Source organism: Eptatretus burgeri, chromosome 16 (assembly GCF_056783735.1).
Source record: "Eptatretus burgeri isolate ZD-2024b chromosome 16, Ebu_testis_v1, whole genome shotgun sequence".
NCBI lineage: Eukaryota > Metazoa > Chordata > Myxini > Myxiniformes > Myxinidae > Eptatretus > Eptatretus burgeri.
Window position 1 is genome coordinate 34,533,686 of NC_140976.1, and position 12,522 is coordinate 34,546,207.

Consider the following 12,522-nt stretch of genomic DNA (forward strand, 5'->3'; position numbering starts at 1 on the left):
CGCTTCAGCAAGAAGGGCCCCTGGATAATGAGATAAAATTTCGTTGGAATAAAATAATACGAGAAGCTATCCAATTTGGCATTAACTTCACTGAATGTGGATTTTAAATCTCGGAGTATATTTATCCTGGCATAATGAAAAAAGAAAAAGATTGCAAATATCAAATATAGCAAACTGTAGCTCAATTATAAACAATATAATACCCATTTAATTGAAAGCAAGCAATGCATTCAATTGTTTTTTTTCACAGGATAGAATTGACAGAAGATTGTGAAATAATTAAAGCAACAAGTTGAACCAAACGAATCCTAAAGGAACTGTAAATGAGTTCCTTTGATGTGCCATTGACATGTATTTTTGCTTTTGGGCATCATAAGAGAACACTGTTATTCCTATTTGTATCAAAGATAAGGTGGTCTTACTTGTAATATTGACATTCCGGGACGTCGGCCAATCAGAATCCTGCCATCGTGGAGGTTCACGACTTCCGAATCTGTAATGTGAAGCCTGTCATGGACAAGCCGTGTCACGTCCAATGCCCAATCGGCACTTATGAAGGAGGTCATCTGGCCGTTTCTGTTGGTGACTTCGGCCTCAAACTTGGCCCACACTTGCAGCGAGGCATGCTGGTACTGCTGTGAGCATTCACTGTGATAAAATTCCCTATAAAAAAGAAGGAAAAGAAACGGTTTTAACAAAGCAAGTTACCCCTTCAATGCAAAGAAATGACACACACAGCTTGTTACATTCAGTTACAAAAGCAGCTGCAACTGCAACTACTACAACTATTACCACCGCTACTACTAATTTCATGTTCAACTATTCACATCTCTGTTGGGGGAGGAACCTTTTTTGGCACAATTCTTTCAACAACTGACTGACCATGCCTGATGTTCAACTGAAGCTGATTTGGTCAAGAATTTGTAACCTATTAAAGGGTGTCGGCAATAACTTGCCTGCTCTTCACGAATGATACTGTGGGATCTTTAACTTCCACCAATCAATGCTGGCAGACGGGAAACCCAGTTTAACCTGCATTCAAGACACTGAGCACACATTGATGCCTCGCCCTACCTGTGAAACACCAGGATGGCAGTTGACAGTTTATAGCTGGTTCAGGATTCAAACTCAGGATAACCATCTCAGAGGCAAGTGTACATACCTCTAGTTTATCTAACCAGCCATGCAGAAGGAAGATTATAACACTTTAAAATAAAACAAGCTCGAATGAGCGAAGATCCTCGTCCTCTTAATGATGACGTCATAAAAACGAATATAACGTTATTGTGATGTATCAGGTTTGCGATAAATTGTCTGTGCTAATGCCCGGCTTGATTCCCACAAACAAAATTCAAACAGCTTGCCTAGTTTCGGTGATAATGGTATAGGGGATTTCCATTAGCGGCGATATTATGACATCAACTTTTTTTCTTGGAAGAATTTCCAAAATCGGAGATGGTTACTGCCTGCGCGTGGGCTTTCTGCATACACATGGCAAGTTTCACGAAGATCTGATGAAAACTCTGGGTTGTGAAACAAAAAATGTCAAAAAATAGGAATGACGTCATATAAATTGATATGACGTCATAGTAATGTATCATATGTGCGGTAATTCATCTGTGCTAATGCCCTGTTCAAGTCCCACAAGCAGAATTCAAAAAGCTTGCCTAGTTTGAGATAATTTTTTAGGCGATTTCCATGAGCAGAGATATTTTGACGTCATAACTTTTTTTCTAGGAGGAATTTTCAAAATAGGAGATGGTTACTGTCTGCGCAGGGTATTTCTACATATATCTGCCAAGTTTCAGGAATTTTCGATGAAAACTGTAGGCTGTGAAACAAATGAAACAAAAAACGACAAAAAAATACGAATGACGTCATAAAAATTGATATGACGTCATAGTGATGCATCATACGTGCGGTAATTCATATCTGCTAATGCCCTGTTCGATTTCCGAAAACAGAATTCAAAAAGCTTGCCTAGTTTCGGAGATAATTTTTTAGGCGATTTCCATTAGCGGAGATATTTTGACGTCATAACTTTTTTTTCTAGGAGGAATTTTCAAAATCGGAGATGGTTACTGTCTGCGCAGGGTATTTTTACATATATACACCAAGTTTCAGAAAGTTTCGATGAAAACTGTAGGTTGTGAAACAAAAAAGTCCACAAGAACAACAACGTGAGTAAGACTTAGAGATCCTCCACGAGGATCTAATAATGACATCTATCTAGGAGGCTAGAGATAGATCATATCTTTCATTTTTCAATCAGTTCTCCCCCCAAAAAAAGAAAAGGATTCTGAAAAATGGAAGATTTTATTTTAGAACTTGTTTGAGCAATTATTTTTTGATCTTCAAGTCCTGCGGGCATGAAAGTGTATACCCCATAGGGTTCTGACACAAACATGTGGATAAATAAATATTCAAAGTTTGATATTTTGCGGTGAAGCGTGTTTAATGCAAATCATGCGACCGAGCATTGAGAGAATATTTGCTCTTTGACTACACCATCGAGAGATTTGGAACCCTGCACTTCAAGACAACCAACTTAATTTGTGCATTCCACAACAAGAACAGCCAATGCCATGTGCGCACATCAACCTAATCACCTGAAAAGACAACCAAGCACGTCGTCATAATCAAAGCAATTTGCTTTATAGGTCTAAAATAGGAATCCTGAGGGAGCATTAACTCGGAGCGACAAGGCGATTGTGAAAGCAGTGTGAAAGCTGATAGCGCACAGAGTGAAAAATTGGCCCACGGCATATGCATTACAATGGGATAAAGTGTGCAGACTTAACAAAAGGGACTGAGTTATATTCACAAAGGGAATGCCGGATTAAAAGTCTCCAAAATGTCAAACTGGCCAATTTGTGAGAGGCAGATCGGTTCGGGTTGATCGCTCTGCTCGCAGAGGTGGCACGAGCCTTTTTTTTTGGCCCAAAGCTGACCGTTACAATGGTGATGGGAATTACAATACAGTTCATTTGTTTGTTCGACGGTCTCAATCTGAATGTGCTTTCCTCGGGTTTGAGCAAGGAGATTTACCGGAATAAACTGTGGTGATGTTCAGTAGCCCATTACTGTGTTTTAGGGATGAAAGCAAGGAGTCTGCATGGAAAGCGAAACGCTAGGCTCATCTTCCCCCGATGAGAATAACCAAGTTGTTGAGAGCAACACATTATGGGGTGCACCGTTTCCTGTATGGTATTCAATTCTGTCATTTAAATCTGTGATCCAAATAATTACATATTTTATATTTCCAACAACATTAAGTGTCATGCCCTGTCATAACATGTCACGTGACAGATATCAGAAACTGTGTGTATGCGTTATAAATAATTTGGGGTAAAATTACATGTTATTATCATAATTCTTTCACAACGATTACCAGCACCAGCACCACCACAACTACCAAGACGATTACAACTACTAATTTAAAGGCCATACAATTTCCCACATTCTTCTTTTGGGGGGGAGGGGGGCAGAGGGGAACGGGAGTGGGGGGGTCGGCCAGTCAACGTTTTTTGCAACTCCGTGAATGATAAACACCAATCTGACGGTTTTATAGCTCGGTTGGGAATCAAACCCAGTCGAGACAACTCAAAAGTAAGTGCGCTAACTCTGCCTTATCCCGTGGGATGAATAATATCCCAGCGAAGCGCTCAAATTTTGAAGTGTTAATGGGAAATTAAATACAAATTTCAAAACTGGTAATTTAATAAGATCTGATGATGATCGGACTTTTCCCATTACGTCCTGTTACAGAAAAGAAAAGAAAAAACCCACAAGCCATTAAGGTGTAAACGTAACCAGAGAATCTCAAAGTAATTTCGTTGGAGACAAGCACGTTACCAATGATCGACTGTGATACAATTAGGTTCAAATAGGTGGTTGTGAAGCCAATTACCGACCACCTTAAAGGGGACATGCAGATCTGGATTCCTTTGTTTGCAGATAAGGAAGTGAAATGCAAAATTCGATCAGAATCAGGTGCAGACCTGACCTTCACTTCTTCGGAACCTGACTTTAGTTTCCTTTTTAAAAAAACAGAACAGAATAACTTGCAAAGTATTGAAATAATTATCCATGGAGGAACCGAATTGTATCTGTAACACGGATATTACCAATCTCAATGGACAAAACCCTATTTGGGAATTATTATGAGGTTATAATGAAGTCTTTACGGAGGAAACTCAAGATGTTTACAAGCTCGCAACAGTCCGTCCTATAAGCGGAATTCTAAACCATTTAGTTCCTTACAGAGTAACATGGATACAGAGTTGGAAGGAAACCTGAAAGGGAAGGTGGTGGGAGTGTCCCAGTTTTTGATGGGGCTCAGATGCGAGTCGGAGAGCTCAAGAATCAGGGGCAGTTGAGGAAACCACACATCGAGTTCGAGTGAAGTGGTGAGGTGCTCATACGCCAAGTAGATGCGAGCACGCAGAGCACCATGACGCTCGCTCCCATCGACGAACACACCCTCGCAACTACCTGACACCTGTACAAAGGAAGCAGAAGAAGCATTTGAGGAAAAGCTCCACAAGAGTGAGTGAAAAACAAAATAAATAAATAAATAAATAACTTTGTTTGTTCTAATTTCATGGTTTTGTTGAATTTGGCAATGCCTTCACCTGTCCTTTCTGTGGTGATGAACAAAACCTGACCGTTCAGTCGAACGTGAGCCGTACTCCCTTAATAATTTGTGGATATTGAGAGAAACAGATGTGAAACGGATAATTTCTGGTAAATTTGGGTGGGATTCACTATGTTAAGCTTGGCCTACTGACGAGTGTTGGTTAAAAGACAACGTTTACACAAAACGTTTTCCAGAGCCACAACCAAGTCGACCGGTGACATACGCACAGGATCGCACAGACGAATTGCCTCAATATATAACTGAATGAAGAGAAATGCACATGTGTGGTGATGCATAGATCTTGAAAAAGGGGGAGGGGGGGTCTTTCTTGAGAACCTTTCCAAATAAGGCTGATAACAAACGACAGCTCAAGTGACGTTCAGAGGGTTGCTCAGACCACCATGTATCTGTTTGAGACGAGACAAGTCTGATACCCATGTGTAAACGACAAAGAATGACCAACCTGTCGTTGCATAACCCTCACATGAATCTGCTTTTCCACCCATACACTCCATCCAATCATATGCAGATTGTCTGGATGCATTATAACTGAGACACCATCATGCTGATGATGCAGTGCCCTTGAAGTTCAAAACAGGAAAGTGAAATTTGGCCAGGGTGTGAGCATGAATAATAACTTCTTGTGTTTTGAAAGGTATTTGTGATCTTCAATGTCCACATGCAAGTGTTAAGGCCCTGTCACACCTTGACGTTTTAGCCAGCGTATGGCAAGGTATCAAGAAGTATGTAAAACGCTGGCGTACGCTGAACTATTGATGTTTTTTTTTTCCCGTGTTGGACATATTCATAACGAGTTGGACGTATGCATAACGTATTAGGAACGTACACAGAACGTTTCGATAACATATAGATAACTCATACCAACGAATGCTGAGCGTGTTGTCGGCGTTCACAACCTATGCCCAACGATAGTCTAACTTATGCATAGCGCGGCAGCATATCGCCGACGATCACGTGGCGTAGCCTACTAAAAGGCTGTGGCTCGACGATTCAAATCATAACCGCACTAGATATCGAAGTGTCAACATCACCGTCATGCCGAAGAAAACTTCGAAGAATGCTGCAAAGAAGAATGCTGCAAAAATTTGCCGAATACGCTGGCACACGTCGAATACGTTACGGGTAAGTTTTGTATACGTTAAGAGCATGCTGAAGCACGCTGGCATACGTCGTAGTACACTGAGTACGTCGACAAATTTTCAGCATGTTGAAAATGTTTCGATGTATCCAGCGTATGACGCACACGTTCCGCATATGCTGGCATAAGTTGAAGGCACGTCACGCGATTGTTGACACACGTCGACACACGTTACTTGTAAGTTACTCATAAGTCGAAACACGTCGAGGTAATGTTTAGCGTACCCGAAACTTAATTTCTAACCTATGAGTAACATGCTTTGAACCTATGTGTAACGTATCTCCAACGCACATTGACATATGTAGACGTATTTGATTGACATCTTCCAGACGACCACAGAACTTACTGAACGTGTTACTAACTTACAGCTACCGTATAATGGTGTATTGGCAGCATTTAGAGGAATTGGAATATAAAAATTGGGTTCACAGGAGGAACCCATCAGCGTTCCAGACTCCATGTTTTTTTTTTGTTTTGTTTTTTTTTCCTTCGGTATGACGGTGATGTTGACACTTTGATTTCTAGTGCGGTTATGAGTTAAATCGTTGAGCGGCAGCCTATTAATTATATTATATATTATTTCCGAGTTTGTGGTTTCGTGTCGCGCTATCTTCGACTTTGTTCTGCGCTCGAGTAACGTGATATTCGGCTTACATTATCTCAAAGACCATATGAGGTGCATGGTACAAAAATAAAGTAAATAAAATGGTTCTGAAACAGTGAAATCTTATTCCACTTACTGCATTAAAGTAAAATTACTACTGCTACTCTGCATCAGTTCCTTTCTCAAACACACCCACCCCAACATGTCGCGCAGAGCGCGGGTTATGCTAGTATTATGTTATAACCACACGAGAAATCGAAGTGTCAACATCACCGTCATGCCGAAGAAAAAAAAAAAACCATGGAGTCTGGAACACTGACGCTAAACATTACCTTGACGTGTTTCGACTTATGAGTAACTTACAAGTAATGTGTGCCGACGTGTGTCAACGATCGCGTAACGCGCCTACAACTTATGCCAGCGTATGCGGAACATGCAAGTGATACGCTGGCATACGTCGAAAAATTTCAAGCATGGAAAATTTGTCTAACAGCTCGGCGTACTACGACGTATGTTAGCGTGCTCTTAACTATACAAAACTTACCCATACGTATTCGACGTGTGCCAGCGTTTTGGCACACGTCACACGTCGAATAAGACAAATTTTTCATACGTCGGCATATGCTGGCTAAATCATCAAGGTGTGACAGGGCCTTTAGCAGCCAAAACAGCCAGCTCACCACGTACCCTGAAATTATTTTGATTGTGTAGTCCATGGTACAACTCCTTGCCTGTTATTGAGATGAACAGATTATGGTTTATCGTTATACCAGCAGTTAATAGTTCATAGTTTGACTCCTTTCTTCCCAGAACCAATTTGGTGGCATGTTCAGTGTATATGTCATATCGGTGTACATTATATAACCCCTGATAGGATAGATTTCTAATGGTTATGCTGTCTCTGAAGATGAAGAATGTGTTCAAGGTGGAACTCATCAAGTTAACCTCGTTACATACAGGGGCGAGCATTGGACTCATTCTCAAAAACATATTATCAATATGGACAGACTTCTATTTTGATGCAAATGCATCATTCCAATGGTCCTCAACAGATTAAAAGAGCTGTATGGTTTAGGAAGCCATCTCATAAATATAATGAATTCTTCTCTGATGATTCTGATGTCTGACATCAGGCAATCCTGCAAGCCCACCAATAAATGTCTGACATCAGAATCATCAGAGAATAATTCATTATATTTATGAGATGGCTTCCTAAACCATACAGCTCTTTTAATCTGTTGAGGACCATTGGAATGATGCATTTGCATCAAAATAGAAGTCTGCACATGTTGATAATGCCATACTCTGTGACAGAGTGTTGGTGCTGTCGAAGTGGTTTATTGGCAAAGGTTATGCTAGGTGGTTTGCTGTTGCCCTCCTTGGAGTAGTGAGAGCAGGAATTTGGAATATGTTCAGGGTGCTGGTGATGGCTCGCCTCCTCTTTGCAAATGACACTGTGGGATCTTTAACGTCTACCAACTAATGCCGGCAGATGGGATTCCATTTAACGTCCATCTGAGGGTTCGCACACACATTGATGAATCACTATGACGGTGAAACACTGGGATGAAGTTTATAGCTGGGTCTGGTTTCAATCCCAAGTTAGACAGAGGAGAATGTGCGTTCCTCTAGGCCATCCTACAAGCCCAATAAATAATTGCATAATAAAACTAGAAGAGCACTCGGTAGAGCATGTACCTGCAACACGCAATACCTGATCCAGTGGAACATAACGAGCCCATTAGATTTTTGAAATATCATGCTATATATCGTTTTTGGCCATATTTCTCAACGGTGAAGAATCACTTTTAAAATTAAATAATTTCGTATCAGGATTTGAATTTTCACCAAAATTGAAACAATTCGTCCTTGTCACACGCCCAATGTGTTCACCAAGTTTCATGCGAATCTGTCCACAACTATATATATATATATATATATATATATATATATATATATATATATATATATATATATATATATATATATATATATATATATATATATATATATATATATATACATATTGTTACGGTTGTGGAAATTCACAGAACACCATTCAGGTTCCCCAGAGGTCAGTTATTTCGGTAAGTGTGTGTTCCAGGATAGATTTCCCCACCAATGTATAACAGGATTTATTCTTGCGCCGGGCTGTGCGTCTTTGAGGTAGTGTTATTCTTTTCTATCTTTATTTTAACAATAACAATAACAATAACAACAATAACAATAACAATAACAATAACAATAACAACAACAATAACAACAATAACAACAACAACAACAACAACAACAACAACAACAACAACAACAACAACAACAACGACCACAAGAACAACAACGCCAACCCACGGCTGCGTTTTGACGGTGATCTCTAACACGGCCGCGTTTTGACGGTGATCTCTAACACGGCTGTGTTTGACGGCAAGATCGGATCAAAACGGCGTTACCCTTTGAAAGAGCTGGCCAATCGAAAGTGAGAGGGGCGGAGCCAGCCGGGGGTGAAGGGTCGAAGGTAAAAGAGCGAGCACCCCCGGACCCGATAAAGAGCCGTGCTGGAACGCCGAGAAGCCAGTTGGAGTTGGGCTGGGCCGTCAGAGAGTTGGGCTGGGCTGTTGGAGAGAGTCTGGAGTCTGGAGTCAGAGAGTTGGATGGAGTTGGGAGAGTGCTCGAGTTCTTGCTGCGCTGGAGTTTGTGGCTTGCGGTTGGCGGTGGGAATGGAGAGACGCCCCGTTGAGAGCTGAAGAGTTCGGAGTTCGGGCAGTTGGTTCGCTGGGGGTTCGCCGACGCAAGCAGGAGGTCTGAGTCGAGACCCATTCACTCCTCCAGCGCGTCGTCGACTAGACCAGGCCGCAGTGGAGGCCGGACGACCAAGGAAGCCAGTTGGAGCTCGGGGGTCCGGGCACAGACATCAATAGTCGCCGAACCAGGACCCAGCGAGCCACCACGAGGGTGGGCAGATAGCCCGCCCGGTCTCTCGGAGCCCCTTCGGTCATCCCGGCTCCGAGCAATTATAAAGGCTCACGAGCCCGGTTCATTCTTCCTGGGGTTTTGGATGAAAGTCTGTGGCACCTTGTCCCAAAGTAGAACTGATTAAGTATATGATTGTGTACAAAACAAATAGACATCGGCTGTAGGTTTTTGCTCATGTCTTGTCCCCATCCCCCCATTCATTGCATATGTGCATTGAAAATAAATGTCCCCATTTTTGAATGTTAACCTGCTCGTTGTGTCACTTTCTGCCATTGACTGCCATGATGCGTTCGGAATATTCGCTGGCTGATTATAAGCCGATAAAACGTACATCTGGTCCGACGGGACTTGGCGATATAAAACCGCTTGGCAATCGCATATGGAACGAGCTGCTTAAGCGGCTTGTTTTCGTGCAGGCTCCGTCGATGTATAAACTCCTGGTATTTCTGTCCGCACGCATAGTTAGGTATATCGACAATTCGGCGATTGACCCTGCAGCGCGTGGACAGAAGAGTTGGCTGGTTTATGGTGTGTTAAAAACACCCGTAGCTGGGTTTCGGCATTGATCCGGAAGCTGCGACTAGATTGCCACGTTCGGTGGGCACGACGGCCGCGATTGGGCTAACGAGCGGAAATCTATAACAATATATAAATATATATATATATATATATATATATATATATATATATATATATATATATATATATATATATATATATATACATATATATGTATATATAAACACACACACACACACACACACACACACACACACACACACACACACACACACACACACACACACACACACACACACATATATATATATATATATATATATATATATATATATATATATATATATATATATATATATTAGGTGAATGCACCCAGCGTTGCCTGGGTTTTTTTGAATGAATTTAATCTTCTGTACATAGGTCTGACGTGAGCCCAGTATCAGTTCCCTCTTGGGCCATGGCAGTCGTAGCCTGAGGGGGTTGGTGAGGGGGAAATACTCCCCTCCCCCCGGCCAAGGGGCCTCACCACCTAGCCTACAACCTTCCCGGGGCCCGCCCCGACATTTTCTGTCGCAGAGGTTTCCTCCTATCTTTTACCGTTCAGGAGATTAGTGGTGCAGACAAACAAACAAAAACTTCAAATCATATATATATATATATATATACATATATATATATATATATATACATATATATATATATATATATATATATATATATATATATATATATATATATATTTAAGTCGGCATACGCTGGCTAAATATTTAAGCATATAGATATATAGATATCATTTTTCGCCCAATCTCTCAATGGTGAAGAATCACTTAAAAAATAACAGTATCCATATCCGAATCTTCACCAAAATCTAATCAGTTTATCCTTGCTACACACCCAACCTGCCAACCAAATTGCATCCGAATCCGTCCACAACTTTTCAAGATATCATTCACACAGACAATCAGACAGACAGGGGTGAAAACATAACCTTCTTTCACCTTCAGTGGCAGAGGTAACTCGAAGGGCACTCGGTAGTGCGCATACCTCCGCCACGCAATGCCTGATCCAGTGGAACATATCTGGCTAAATATGTTTTAGAGATATCATGCAATATATCGTTTTTGGCCCCATCTCTCAATGGTGAAGAATCACTTTGAAAATTAAAAAATTCTCGCATCCATTTCCGGATCTTCACCCTAATTTAATCAGTTCGTCATTGTGACGCATCAAAATCATGCACCAAGTTTCATCGGAATCCATCCATAACATTTTGAGATATCCTGCACACAAAGAAACAGACAGACAGACAAAGAAATGAAAAAACACATACCTCTGCCAGACTGACAGTTTACATTTTGGATCCTACTGATAGGCTGGATCTGAACCACAATCAAATTGGCTTTATCTTGTCACCAAACCACTCATCCACCTATAGCTTTGTTTTAACTCATACACAACTTTTTGAGACATCATGATATACAGTATATATATATATATATATATATATATATATATATATATATATATATATATATATATATATATATATATATATATATATATATATATATATATATATATATATATATATATTGTTGCGGATTCGCGCCCGCCGGCGTGCTGACGGCCACGTAACTCGAATCGCGGCACGTCGCCCACCGGACGGACAATCCAGTCGTGACCCTCTCGGACTAACGCCGGGAACCAGTCACGGGTGGACCTTTCGGTCTCACCGCGATCGAGCCAATCAGCCCCCGCGTGGGATAGGGTTGCTCGCCAAATTCGACCTACCTAAGTACCCACGCGGAGGGTAGACCGGGCGATCGCACCTCGCCGCAGGTCGACTTCGGACACGGGCCACTTAAGCGACCCGTTCCGTACTATCGGGATAACCGAGCGGTGTTATCGTCGACCTCGACGGTTCGATTAATTATCGGGCGTATTCAGCCCACTACCAACCCTTTACGTGAAGCAAGATGAGGATTCAAAGAAAGAAATGACGAAGCGAAGCGGGAAACAGTTCAACACAAAGCACATTTATTCGCGACAAACGGAAAGCACACATATTCAATTCCACCAAAAGCACACAGAAAAGAAAAACACAATTCAATTTACACAAAAAGCAAATGTAAAAGCGAGGACACAATGCAGAGCTAATACCGACTACCGAGCACACGGCAACACTTATACAATTCTACTTCACAGACGGCGCCGACAACACATACCCAAAACCAAGGAAAGAATACCCTCAAGGATGAGGCGGGCCTGAGGCCGAGACCGGGTCGGGCCTACCCGTCTGGTGATGAGACGCGAAGCGGCGATGGTGCCTCAACTCCGCGGGCCTCACGGGCAGTGTCTGGTAGGGGGTGGGAAAGGGGCCCCCTTGGTCGCACTATCTCAGCGCGGGGGGGAAACAGGAGGGGGTTGCTGATGCTCGGGGTATAGAGGATTTTTATTGCCCCGCGACGAGCGTCTCCACCTCGGCCAGGTCACGCTGTCGGCCTCCCTGGGGTGCAGCTCCCTGCACGACGCGAGCACCCCTCGTCTGCCCTCGCCGCCTCTCCACAGCTCCGTCCCCTCCGTTCCGACTCCAACGCACACGACGACCAGCTCCTTCTTGCCAACTCCACC

At 42.2% G+C, this 12,522-nt stretch overlaps 1 protein-coding gene across 1 annotated transcript in view; it reads right to left on the bottom strand.

Moving 5' to 3' along the window:
- LOC147010848 (transmembrane protein 132E-like) overlaps positions 1-12,522 on the bottom strand; it is a 611,930-nt gene that overhangs the window by 103,332 nt on the left and 496,076 nt on the right. Inside the window, exons 6-7 of the mRNA XM_085859633.1 lie at positions 4,296-4,501; positions 423-663 (exon numbers count right to left, since the gene is read on the bottom strand). Of these exons, the coding sequence (XP_085715759.1) occupies positions 423-663; positions 4,296-4,501 (447 nt within the window). The remainder of the gene's footprint in view (positions 1-422; positions 664-4,295; positions 4,502-12,522) is intronic.